Consider the following 15031-nt stretch of genomic DNA (forward strand, 5'->3'; position numbering starts at 1 on the left):
CACAACACGTTTACTGCATGTCTACCCTTCTCTCATCCCCGTCTCGTTTACTGCATGTCTACCCTTCTCTCATCCCCGTCTCGTTTACTGCATGTCTACCCTTCTCTCATCCCCGTCTCGTTTACTGCATGTCTACCCTTCTCTCATCCCCGTCTCGTTTACTGCATGTCTACCCTTCTCTCATCCCCGTCTCGTTTACTGCATGTCTACCCTTCTCTCATCCCCGTCTCGTTTACTGCATGTCTACCCTTCTCTCATCCCCGTCTCGTTTACTGCATGTCTACCCTTCTCTCATCCCCGTCTCGTTTACTGCATGTCTACCCTTCTCTCATCCCCGTCTCGTTTACTGAATGTCTACCCTTCTCTGAACCCCGTCTCGTTTACTGAATGTAAAGTAAAGTAAAGTAAAATATAGAATAAAAATAATTTGTTCTGAAAGTATTTTTTTTTGTTCAATTCAAAGAAATGTGACAATTTTGAAGCAAAATAATAATAAAACGTGATTTTTTAATAATTCAATTGTTGTTAAATTTTGTTAAAATGTATTTTCCTGCTCGAATAAAGTCTGCGGAGTCAGAAGTTGCAGTGCATTATGGGCATTTTGAAGCGCTCCAAGATGGCCATAGATCTACAAGTGCATTCTGGGTAAACGAGCCAAAACCTGGTGCTGAAAACGTCAAATACGCAACACTTCTGTTTGAAAATGTGTTAAAAAGTGTTTAATTTGGGTTCAACTTCCACCCTTTTCTTCTCACAGTGTTTCAGTTTTATTATACAAAATACAGTATTAGTACTTTTAACAACAGCAGTAACAGTCATCAAAATATAAAAAAGTACAGGCTACGTCCAAATGAGCATTAAAGTCTTTGTACAGCGGTAAATTAAATAAAATAAAGCGGTTGGATGTGACGTTGTTCTCTTGGTGATGAGGTAGAGCGACGGGACGAGTGGAGACGGTGACGGCGCGCAGCGAGCTGGCGTGTGGTTCAGATCGCACGTGAAACGAAAACTGGCACAAAGTTCGACGGCTTCTCTGACGGCAAAAAGAAAACAAAAGCGAAACGATCGCTCCGATGTCGACTCAAAAGGACTTGAACGCTTCAGATCGATGTGACGCGTTTGTGGAGATGATTCTTACGCACGAATAAGCTTCAAGTCTGGATTTTTCTTTCAAAAGTCATAAATTATAGAGTTGGTGTAAATATGAGATTATAACATTAGACGAATGGAAAATGAAGGAATCAGACTTAACGTGACTTTATCTGCAGCACATTGGACCAACATAAAGTCTCAAAGCGCTGCACAGAAACAAGCACAAGTCAAATATGTAAAGAACAAATGAAATAAATAATAAATAGGTCCAAAGCAGATAAAGTGTAGGACCTGACGCAGGGTTTGGGGGGTCCCGAAGTCTAGAATATAATGAATTAAAAACAACATTTTTGATTCATTTAGGTTTAGGTAACTCATGGCAACTAAGCCATGACATCATCAAACATGTTGGACTGATTGTGTTTTATAATATTGTGTCATTATTATTATTATTATTATTTGATTTTATTTATTTTTGGCGCTCATGTCGTGATTCTTGTTTTTTGTTGTTGTGATTTTCTTTAAAAAAAAAATTATATATGTATATATATATATATATATATATATATACATATATTGTTGTTGTTATGTATATATTAAAAAGTAGAAAAATAAAAAGTAACATTTTCAAACTGAAAAACTGAAGAAGCTCTAACTCTCCAGCTCTAATTCTTCTAAACTGAAGAATTGCTCTAACATTAGTTTTTTTTTTTGCTTGACTTGAATTTGAATTTTCATCAGTTTTAATTATACTTATTTTTGAATATGAATGTAAAAACAAACAAACATAAATTCATATTCAAAAAGACAAATAATATTTTTTATGCATTTTATGCATTATTAGGATGAGCAAATTTGCAGTTTTAACTAGATTATTAGCTTTTTTGAAGATAATAATTAACTTTTACGTATTTTCAACTGGTTTCAATACATTCCCATTTTCTTTGCTGATATATTTACTTTACTTTACTACAAAACATTCTTTAAGTGCAGTTTTCGTCTCGAACTGAGACATAATTCAGTTTGAGATCTAAATAAAAGTTATGGAATAAAGTTCTGAATTTGAGTCATTTCAAAGGTCATTTATGTTCAAAGTTTAGACTTTAAATTCTAATGTAAATATAATTAATCTAAAGTGTGTCATTTATTTAAGCAGAACAAGCTCCTCACTTCGCAGATGCGACGTGTAAAAGCAGCAGCTTGTCCATAAAAAGAGGCAAATAAAGACATGTTGAAATCCTCACGAGTGGAACCGTTCGGATTATAAACGAGTGGAACCGTTCGGATTATAAACGAGTGGAACCGTACTGATTATAAACGAGTGGAACCGTACGGATTATAAACGAGTGGAACCGTACGGATTATAAACGAGTGGAACCGTACGGATTATAAACGAGTGGAACCGTACGGATTATAAACGAGTGGAACCGTACGGATTATAAACGAGTGGAACCGTACTGATTATAAACGAGTGGAACTGTTCGGATTATAAACGAGTGGAACCGTACGGATTATAAACGAGTGGAACCGTACGGATTATTAACGAGTGGAACCGTACGGATTATAAACGAGTGGAACCGTACGGATTATAAACGAGTGGAACTGTTCGGATTATAAACGAGTGGAACTGTTCGGATTATAAACGAGTGGAACCGTACGTCTTACAAACGAGTGGAACCGTACGGATTATAAACGAGTGGAACCGTACGGATTATAAACGAGTGGAACCGTACGGCTTATAAACGAGTGGAACCGTACGGATTATAAACGAGTGGAACCGTACGGCTTATAAACGAGTGGAACCGTACTGATTATAAACGAGTGGAATCGTACTGATTATAAACGAGTGGAACCGTACGGATTATAAACGAGTGGAACCGTACGTCTTACAAACGAGTGGAACCGTACGGATTATAAACGAGTGGAACCGTACGGATTATAAACGAGTGGAACCGTACGTCTTACAAACGAGTGGAACCGTACGTCTTACAAACGAGTGGAACCGTACGGATTATAAACGAGTGGAACCGTACGGATTATAAACGAGTGGAACCGTACTGATTATAAACGAGTGGAACCATACGGATTATAAACGAGTGGAACCGTACGTTTTACAAACGAGTGGAACCGTACGGATTATAAACGAGTGGAACCGTACGGTTTATAAACGAGTGGAACCGTACGGATTATTAACGAGTGGAACCGTACGTTTTACAAACGAGTGGAACCGTACGGATTATAAACGAGTGGAACCGTACGTTTTACAAACGAGTGGAACCGTACGGATTATAAACGAGTGGAACCGTACGGTTTATAAACGAGTGGAACCGTACGGATTATAAACGAGTGGAACCGTACGGATTATTAACGAGTGGAACCGTACGGATTATAAACGAGTGGAACCGTACGGATTATTAACGAGTGGAACCGTACGGATTATAAACGAGTGGAACCGTACGGATTATTAACGAGTGGAACCGTACGGATTATAAACGAGTGGAACCGTACGGATTATAAACGAGTGGAACCGTACGGATTATAAACACACATGAACCGCAAAGAACCGCGAAGAATCGTGAAGAACCGCCAAGAACCGCCAAGAATCGTGAAGAACCATGAACCCTCCTCACTGTCGGCTCTTGTAGGACGGCAGGAAGGGCAGGATCTGGAGGAAGGGGAAGCGTTTCAGGACACGCCCACAGAACGGGAGGTCGTAACACGATAGGTCAGTGGTGTCGTCGCTGTCCACCAATCCCACGCTGTCCCGCCACTTCTTGATGCCCCGCTCTTCATCTGTGCCTGGAACACAAACACCTCCAGCTCATACCGCCACCATTATCCATATTGTCAACGCTTGAAATCGTTTTAAATTTTAAATTTAGTGGAAGTTTGCTTAGAAGAAGATTACCGTATTTTCCATACAGTAAATCGGACCTTTTTCTCATAGTTTTGGCCGGGGTGCGACTTATACTCCAGAGCGACTTATATGTGATATTATTTGTTATTTTCACATTGACAACCACAAGAGGGCGCTCTAGGCTCTGAGCGACGCAGAAGAAGAATCTGCACTTCCTCTTCCTCTGGAGTTTGTGGAGTTGTTTAGAAGTGACACAGAGGAAGAAGAATTCAATGGATTTAGTGATTTGGGGTAAAATTGATGCTTTGCTAAACTTGTTAGCATGTTAGCATGTTCTTTATGCTATAGTTATCTGAATACCTGTTAATATGTTACGTTAACATACCAGACACTTACCACAGTTCTGTCTGTGCCTCATGTAGCTGAAGGTGTTAGCGTTAGCATACCTCATGTAGCTGAAGGTGTTAGCGTTAGCATACGTCATGTAGCTGAAGGTGTTAGCGTTAGCATACGTCATGTATCTGAAGGTGTTAGCGTTAGCATACGTCATGTAGCTGAAGGTGTTAGCATTAGCATACGTCATGTAGCTGAAGGTGTTAGCGTTAGCATACGTCATGTAGCTGAAGGTGTTAGCGTTAGCATACGTCATGTAGCTGAAGGTGTTAGCGTTAGCATACGTCATGTATCTGAAGGTGTTAGCGTTAGCATACGTCATGTAGCTGAAGGTGTTAGCGTTAGCATACGTACACCTATTCACCGTGTTCTCTAATCTGTTATTATTTTAAACTGTATTTCAAGATCAAATGTCTGTTCTTGGTCCTGGATTTTATCAAATTAATTTCCCCCAAAATGCGACTTATACTCCAGTGCGACTTATACATGTTTTTTTTTTCTCTTTTTTTTTCTCTATTATGCAGTTTTTGGTTGATGCGACTTATACTCCGGGTGAAGAGGGACCGGACCGAAGGGACCGTGTGAAGAGGGACCGGGTGAATCAAATCACAGAGAGAACTTCTGGATCATCACGAGACGATGCTCAGTGTTTTCAGCTCTATGTGTCAATGCACCAGAAAAGTGACACAGTGCAGCTTTAATGAGCCGGGATGGGCCTCGTACCGGGGATGGTGTTGTCCAGGAGGAACCCGAAGAAGCCTCCGATGAACATGTGAGTGGTGAAGAGCACCACGATGACCTGGTCCAGCTCCTTCACGCCTGCAGAGACACACACAGAGACACACACAGAGACACACACACACAGAGACACACACACAGAGACACACACACAGAGACACACACACACACACACACAGAGACACACACACAGAGACACACACGCAGAGACACACACACAGAGACACACACACAGACACTCACAGAGACACACAGAGACACACACAGAGATACACACACAGAGACACACACACACAGAGACACACACACACACACAGACACACACACAGAGACACACACACAGAGACACACACAGAGACACACACACAGAGACACACACAGAGAGACACTCACAGAGACACACACACACACACAGACACACACAGAGACACACACACAGAGACACACACACACAGAGACACACACACAGAGACACACACACAAAGACACACACAGAGACACACACACACAGAGACACACACACAGAGACACACACACAGACACTCACAGAGACACACACACACACACAGACACACACAGAGACACACACAGAGACACACACACAGAGACACACACAGACACACACAGAGACACACACACAGACACACAAACACAGAGACACACACACACACAGACACACACAGAGACACACACACACATACACAGAGACACACACACACAGAGACACACACAGAGACACACACACACACACAGACACACACAGAGACACACACAGACACACACACACACAGAGACACACACACACAGAGACACACACAGACACACACAGAGACACACACACACACACAGACACACACACACAGAGACACACACACACACACACACAGAGACACACACGCAGAGACACACACACAGAGACACACACACAGACACTCACAGAGACACACACACACACAGAGACACACACAGAGACACACACACACAGACACACACACAGAGACACACACACAGAGACACACACGCAGAGACACACAGAGAGACACACACACAGAGACACACACACACAGACACACACACAGAGACACACACACAGAGACACACACAGAGACACACACACAGAGAGACACTCACAGAGACACACACACACACAGACACACACAGAGACACACACACAGAGACACACACACACAGAGACACACACACACAGAGACACACACACAGAGACACACACAGAGACACACACACACAGAGACACACACACAGAGACACACACACAGACACTCACAGAGACACACACACACACAGACACACACAGAGACACACACAGAGACACACACAGACACACACAGAGACACACACACAGACACACACACACAGAGACACACACACACACAGACACACACAGAGACACACACACACATACACAGAGACACACACACACAGAGACACACACAGAGACACACACACACACACACACACACACAGACACACACAGAGACACACACAGACACACACACACACAGAGACACACACACACAGAGACACACACAGACACACACAGAGACACACACACACACACAGACACACACACACAGAGACACACACACAGACACACACAGAGACACACACACACACACACACACAGAGACACACACGCAGAGACACACACACAGAGACACACACACAGACACTCACAGAGACACACACACACACACACAGAGACACACACAGAGACACACACACAGACACACAAACACAGAGACACACACACACACAGACACACACAGAGACACACACGCAGAGACACACAGAGAGACACACACACAGAGAGAAACAGCTTTAAACATGTGAAGGACAACGGGAACACTCTCAAACCCAAACCCAGGACTAGACACGGACTAAACCCAGGACGAGACCAGGACTAAACCCAGGACGAGACCAGGACTAAACCCAGGACGGGACACGGACTAAACCCAGGACAAGACCAAGACTAAACCCGGGTCTGGACCAGGACTAAAACCCTCTGCGCTCACAGACATTCATCGTTCTCTCGCTCATTCATGAAACCCTAGAACTCAACACTCAGAAACACATTTTTAAACCATCTCCAAAACATGAAACGACGTTGTAAATCCACTTCCTGCCGCTCCCGGAGGTCAGAGGTCAGGGTAGAGTTGGAGTCTTCGAAACACTAGCCGCGGTGGTAAATTTGGGATTAACGGCCGCGATCGACGTGTTTTGAGCGTTTTCGGCCTAATGTCCACCACATGTGGAGCGTCTGCTGCCGCCGCGTCCAGAGAGAAGCTCCATAAAGGCACATCAGAAGCTCCAGGACTTAAACAAGGAGCCGCGACCCACGCCGAGAGGTTAAGTGAAGACGACATGTCCGACAGATCTCCAGAGAAGTTTCACGGGCTCCGGTGGGCTCAGCTCGGGTTCGGGGGCCACGGGACTTGGACTGGCTTGAACCTCACAGCCCTGGACACGGCTAAGGGATCGTCTCAAAACAGGTTGAAGATATCAAAAGACTAAAAAACTAAAATGTCTGGCATCACATACAATTTTACAATCGGGAAGTTTCACCTCCTGCAGTACGACCATGAGTACGACCATGTGTACGACCATGAGTACGACCATGAGCACGAGTACGACCACGAGCACGAGCACGACCACGAGTACGACCACGAGTACGACCACGAGCACGACCACGACCACGAGTACAACCACGAGCACGAGCACGACCACGACCATGAGTACGACCATGAGTACGACCATGAGCACGAGTACGACCACGAGCACGAGCACGACCACGAGTACGACCACGAGTACGACCACGACCACGAGTACGACCATGAGCACGACCATGAGCACGACCACGAGTACGACCACGAGCACAACCACGAGCACGACCACGACCATGAGTACGACCATGAGTACGACGTCCGCGTTGATAAAACGATGGTGGTTTAATAGACCTTGCTCACCTCCTTTGGTTTGTTTATCAGTAGAAGTTATGAACTCTCCAAATAATGTCACCTGTCGCAGCATGTTTGTTTACTCCATCCACATGGTTCACGGGCCCTAGGGGCCCCACGGCACATCTCATTCAACCACTACACCAGCACCATGGAGAGTCAACTCGCTCAACCAGGAAGTGATTCAAACAACCACGGCCACGCACCCGCCGGGCTCCCCACACCCGCCTGCACCCGCCTGCATCCGCCACCCAACAAGCAAAGTCATGAGTGTGTGATGTCACGGATGTCGGCCTAATGCTCGTTGCTGAGAGAGTTTTTCAGCATTTCAAAACAATTACTGCCACAACGATGTATTGAAGCTTCAACCTATTTTGAGAAGATCCCGAGCGCTGCGGGTTAGCGTCAGTGTGGGGTTAGCGTCAGTGTGGGGTTAGCGTCAGTGTGGGGTTAGCGTCAGTGTGGGGTTAGCGTCAGTGTCGGGTGGCCCTGTTTGATCCTGTCATTGACTCGTTAAAACGTCTTTATTCCGTTTTCTGTCGCAGGCGTGAAAGAAAAGGGATGGTTTCAGCTCATTATCTGAAGTCAGGCTCAGCTTTGCTCCTTTTTTTAACATTTATCGACGGTTTTCATGTGTGATTTTTAGGAAAAAGTACATTTGATTGAACCGATCTCAAACCGATCTTGGCTGTGGTTGAACTGTCAAACCGTGCAGGAAGTACTTTTTTACTTGTCAGTCCTTTTCAAAGATGTAGTGAAGTAAAAAGTACAAATCCTGCTCTTAAAATAGTGAAGTAAAAGTCAAATGTACAGGGGGCTAAAAGTGTTACTGTCACTTTATTACTCTGGGTGCTGAACACTCAACGTCCTGAAGTCCCTTGGTCTCCTGGAAAGCCCAGAATGAACTCTCTAGTACAGATGGGTGTGATTGACAGGTGGATTAACCAATCAGGGACATGCATGTTCTGTCCAAATCAAAGCCTAGGAGAATCCTTGCTCTCTGCAGTTCACCTCTTCACCACACGGCGCACAAAGCCACAGACGTGCTGCATCGTGGTCACAGTGGGAACAGGGTATTACCACGGAGGAATGAACAAAAGCTAGCGTGCCCCGACATGCACACAGTTGTAAAGAACGTAATTTGAGAATAAAATCTGGGATATTTGAAAATGGAGTGTTGTTTTTTTGAGGCTCAGAGAAGATGAGCTCGTAAACAGGATGAATGAAACGACTGAAGCGAAAATGAAAATCTAGGTATGTTTTTGAAGCGGGAACTCAGTTAGAACTTGGTTAAAAGAGATCAAAAGTCCGGTCCGTATAGAATGTGTCCTTAAATCACTTGAATAATATGGCGCGTTTGTGGAGCCCGTCATTTGATATCGTGACATTGCTAACTATAACGATCCTACATATGTGTGAGAGAACGCCATTCGTGACGTCTTCTTCTTCGACATGCTCTCATCCGGATTCTTTTGGGTTCATGACGTCGGAGCTCCTGCCGATCAGAAAGGGTCTCGATCTAATCTGGATCTCTTTCATCTTCGCTCTCCGCCGTCTGAGGGGAGGAGACAAGCGACACGTTTGAAGAGCCAAAGCCCTGATAAGATCCTGGTCCAGGTCCGGCTCTGGACTCAAACCCTGGTCCGAATCCCGGACATTGGACTTTGGGAAAAGGGGCATGAGTTTGACCCTTTTGTCTAAGAAGTCTACTGTTCTCCTGAGGTTGTCTGCAGTTCTGGCTGGATATCTGGACTCTGGTCTGGATTATCGGACAATTGGATGAATGAAGTCACACACAATATGAATGGATGGCTTGGTCCCGAGACTCTGGTTTGGGGCCTTATCTCCTTTTAACCTCTGACCTCTGCTCGCGTCAGCCTCCTCCTGAGATAGCCCTCTGGTTTGATCTCTGGACTCTGGTCTGATACTTAAGCCTTGGTTTTGGGTCATGGGATCAGGTCTGAGTCTTACGGCAAACACAAAAAGGCTCCATCACGACTCTCGCTGGGTTTTCATCCGCGGATCGCTGACAAAACGAGGGACGTAGTTCAGCGAAAAGCAGAAAAGGCCTTCGATGCGACTCGTGCCCGTCTCCTCGGACTTGACGGCAGCAGTTTACACGGGCGAGACCTGTCCGGAGTCATTACCTAAGTGCAAAAGCATGTGCGCACGTCCAAATCCAACACGTTACTATCATTTGGAGATAATGGAATCTTCAGCCTCGCTCGCGTTAGCCTCCTCCCGGGCGAGTCCTCGGAAAGTCTCTGCTGAATCCATGCACTTTGAGCGTTTCGATGAACGTTTAGCTCTTTCAGGCCGGACAGGTTTAATCCGTGGACTCCGGCTAAACGGCACTTTGTTGCGACGTAGTTTATGGGTAAAGTGGTCACATATACGCAGAGGGCGGCGGAGGAGCGAGGAGGTCTGGGGAGGTAGAGCATCCATCTTTTGTGAGAGGTTAAGTGCCAGGAGTGAGCTGGGGAGACGTTCGGGGGCCCTTCATTAGCAATGGACTCCCCCCCTTTTTTACGATCCTTTATACGATTAGGGTTTTTTAGAGTTCAGCACATGTTTTTGGCATGAACCCTTTTATTTCTTATTTTATCTTGTCTTCTGTTACATGTCTCTGTAGCTCTTGTGTTTATCTGTCGTGTTCGACCAGAGAGTTTTGTAGAAATAGTAAATTAATGAGAGTAAAATCAACACAATCGTGAACATCCAACCCATCAAACAATCAGAATTACAATAAAGCATTTGAAAATAGATATTATATATTTACAAGAAAAACATTTAAGCGAGAATGAACATCAAAAACTAACACATTTTGTTATAATAAATTGTACTATTCATCATACGGAGGTAAACACAAGAGGGAGCTGCAATATTCATTTGAAAACGAAGAGTTTCATCAGATGTTTCAATGTAACAACAAAGAGGGCAGATGTGTATCGCCTCCATACAGATAATATAGACCTGACTGCAAACCACTCTGAGGGAACCCTGAGCCGTGGCGGCGACTGGAAACTTCATGTCCAACTTCAAACTCACATCAAACTCAAAACTTACTGGAGGAACAAATGAATGGAGGGATAATAACCCCACTGTTTAATCCATGTACAATCCACCAGTGGCGTGTTGTCAGGGCGATCAAGGCGATCAGTGATTGGACAATAAAATCAAAAATTACAGCGTGTCACAACTGTATATGAATTGTTCTAAAAATATATCCAAATGATGATAGTAAAATAATAATAATAATCCATTAATCGAGAGAGAGAGAGAGAGAGAGAGAGAGAGAGAGAGAGGGAGAGTGAGAAGGGAGAGAAGGAGAAAGAGGGAGAGTGAAAGGTCAGAGGGGGGAGAGAGGGAGGGAGAGAGAGAGAGGGAGAAGGAGAGAGAGAGAGGAAGAGAGAGTGGGAGAGGGAGAAAGAGATGGAGGGAGAGAGAGGGAGAGAGAGAGAGGGAGGGAGAGAGAGGGAGAGAGAGGGAGGGAGAGAGAGAGAGTGGGAGAAGGAGAGAGAGAGTGGGAGAAGGACAGGTTAGAGGGGGGAGAGAGAGAAGGAGATAGTGTGAGAGAGAGAGAGAGAGAGAGAGAGAGAGAGAGAGAGAGAGGGGGAGAGAGAGAAAGAGAGAGAGAGAGAGAGGGAGCGAGGGAGGGAGGGGGAGGGAGGGGGAGGGAGGGGGAGTGGCACTAAGTCCGGCAGAAGAGGATTGAGACTGAGAGGCAGAGCTCGACCTGAAGGGGCCAGACAAGTCCTGCTGAGATCAGAAACAGGATTATCCCCAGTACGGCCGTCACATGACCCCGATCACATGACCCTGATCACATGACACTGATCACATGACCCTGATCACATGACCCCGATCACATGACCCTGATCACATGACCCGGATCACATGACCTCGATCACATGACCCCGGTCACATGACTCCGATCACATGACCCGATAACATGACCTCGATCACATGACCCCGGTCACATGACTCCGATCACATGACCCCGTTCACATGACTCCGATCACATGACCCTGATCACATGACTCCGATCACATGACCCTGATCACATGACCCCGATCACATGACCCTGATCACATGACCCGGATCACATGACCTCGATCACATGACCCCGGTCACATGACTCCGATCACATGACCCGATAACATGACCTCGATCACATGACCCCGGTCACATGACCCTGATCACATAACCCCGATCACATGACCCCGATCACATGACGCCGATCACATGACGCCAATCACATGACCCTGATCACATGAACCTGATCACATGACCCTGATCACATGACCCCGATCACATGACCCCGATCACATGAACCTGATCACATGACCCTGATCACATGACCCTGATCACATGACCCCGATCACATGACCCTGATCACATGACCCTGATCACATGACCCCGATCACATGACCCTGATCACATGACCCTGATCACATGACCCCGATCACATGAATCTGATCATATGACCCTGATCACATGACCCTGATCACATGACCCCGATCACATGACCCCGATCACATGACCCCGATCACATGACCCCGGTCACATGACCCTGATCACATGACCCCGATCACATGAACCTGATCACATGACCCTGATCACATGACCCTGATCACATGACCCCGATCATATGACCCTGATCACATGACTAACATTTCGTTGGAAGGGCCCATATGTAGCCGACACTTCCGATACCAACGTTATTCTTTTCGACACCGACTTGTATTTTGAGTGAATTAAATGTGACTCGCCACGGCAATTGTCGGACCATGTCGGCATACACTTTTGCAGTATTTAAATATAAAACACACAAAACGCCTCATGGTGATCGTGCTCATGAGCGATGTTGGACCAGAACAGTGTTTTTAAACCACAAGCCTGTAAATCCAGGTCATGTGATGTACAAAAAACAATCGTGTCCAAGGCTTCACTTTTCAGGACTAGGTTCAGGAGCAGTTGGTTCGGTTGAGTTAGGACTTTGGGGCAGGTATAATAACCGGGTCTCGGCCGAACTGACGTGCCCATCGCGGTCTTGGCCCCAAGTCGTTTTGACTCTCATCCAAGAGTCATTCTCAATCTGTGGATGATCTTGATGCACGTCGCTCTGTGGTCCTGAACTCCAGTGTCTGACGTGCTGATGAAGCCTCTTGTGCAGTGGCTCTTTAGTCTCACTACGTGGCGCTCTTCACAACCTTCCTCACTGCATTAGACGGAATACACCACGTTATTCTGTTTTCACATCTTGTCCTCAGGATGAACCAGTTTGTCTTAAAGTGTTGCTTGAAAATAAAAGGCCATTTTTGTTAAAATTGAGAATCCCTTTTTAAACAGAAAAGGTACAGTTTACCCGTAATATACAACAGCATCTTGAAGCCCTGGGCCCGATCCCGATCCCGCCCCGTGTTAATCAGGTACTCATCAGTGATTATAAGCTGCAGCCGCTAACAATATTATCAGGAGGCTCCGCCCAGTGGGAAGGGCTTGGAGACTTCTCTGACTTTTCTAAAAACATTGAGATTATACAACAATCTTTTCCTATAATGGAAACCTGCTAGACGAATGAGGGATTACGCCTCGAAAAGAGGTTTTTATGTATTTTGTATTATAGATTAATATGTTTTAGGCAAAATTAAGAACCGGTTCTCCTCCTGAAGAACCGGTTCTCCTCCTGAAGAACTGGTTCTCCTCCTGAGTGGCTCCAGCTCCTCTGTCTCTCTGTCGTCTGTGAGAGTCAGATCTCTCCTTCATGTGGAACTCCTCCCGGTTTATACTTTTTCCCAAACAGGTTTTGTAGTTTTTCCTGCAGGAGGAGGAGCTAAGGACAGAGGGAGAGTCTAAGGACAGAGGGAGGGTCTAAGGACAGAGGGAGAGTCTAAGGACAGAGGGAGGGTCTAAGGACAGAGGGAGGGTCTAAGGACAGAGGGAGGGTCTCTGGACAGAGGGAGGGTCAAAGGACAGAGGGAGGGTCTAAGGACAGAGGGAGGGTCTAAGGACAAAGGGAGGGTCTCTGGACAGAGGGAGGGTCTAAGGACAGAGGGAGGGTCTAAGGACAAAGAGAGGGTCTCTGAACAGAGGGAGGGTCTAAGGACAGAGGGAGGGTCTAAGGACAAAGGGAGGGTCTCTGGACAGAGGGAGGGTCTAAGGACAGAGGGAGGGTCTAAGGACAAAGGGAGGGTCTCTGGACAGAGGGAGGGTCAAAGGACAGAGGGAGGGTCTCTGGACAGAGGGAGGGTCAAAGGACAGAGGGAGGGTCTCTGGACAGAGGGAGGGTCTCTGGACAGAGGGAGGGTCAAAGGACAGAGGGAGGGTCTAAGGACAGAGGGAGGGTCTAAGGACAAAGGGAGGGTCTCTGAACAGAGGGAGGGTCTAAGGACAGAGGGAGGGTCTAAGGACAAAGGGAGGGTCTCTGGACAGAGGGAGGGTCTAAGGACAGAGGGAGGGTCTAAGGACAAAGGGAGGGTCTCTGGACAGAGGGAGGGTCTAAGGACAGAGTGAGGGTCTAAGGACAGAGGGAGGGTCTAAGGACAAAGGGAGGGTCTCTGGACAGAGGGAGGGTCTAAGGACAGAGGGAGGGTCTAAGGACAAAGGGAGGGTCTCTGGACAGAGGGAGGGTCAAAGGACAGAGGGAGGGTCTAAGGACAGAGGGAGGGTCTCTGGACAGAGGAGGGTCTCTGGACAGAGGGAGGGTCTAAGGACAGAGGGAGGGTCTCTGGACGACAGAGGGAGGGTCTAAGGACAGAGGGAGGGTCTCTGGACAGAGGGAGGGTCTCTGGACAGAGGGGTATAACTGTGTATAACTGTGTATATCTGTGTATAACTGTGTATATCTGTGTATAACTGTGTATATCTGTGTATAACTGTGTATATCTGTGTATTGTTCCTATGACACTAAATAATTGTCGATCAATAGAAAAGGACTTCTACAGCTCGTCTAGAAAAACACTCTAAAGTCTAA

General features: G+C 46.1%; 1 protein-coding gene across 1 annotated transcript in view; it reads right to left on the reverse strand.

The window, feature by feature from the left end:
• Window positions 1–3702: 3702 nt before the first annotated feature.
• The window catches only part of LOC140349299 (solute carrier family 23 member 1), a 115401-nt gene continuing 104072 nt past the window's right edge, over window positions 3703–15031 (reverse strand). Inside the window, exons 12-13 of the mRNA XM_072435581.1 lie at window positions 5066–5161; window positions 3703–3891 (exon numbers count right to left, since the gene is read on the reverse strand). Of these exons, the coding sequence (XP_072291682.1) occupies window positions 3719–3891; window positions 5066–5161 (269 nt within the window). The 3' untranslated portion in view covers window positions 3703–3718. The remainder of the gene's footprint in view (window positions 3892–5065; window positions 5162–15031) is intronic.

This window comes from Eucyclogobius newberryi, unplaced genomic scaffold (assembly GCF_026437365.1).
Source record: "Eucyclogobius newberryi isolate DKJ021-1_F unplaced genomic scaffold, fEucNew1.0.hap1 SCAF_7, whole genome shotgun sequence".
Taxonomy (NCBI): Eukaryota; Metazoa; Chordata; class Actinopteri; order Gobiiformes; family Gobiidae; genus Eucyclogobius; species Eucyclogobius newberryi.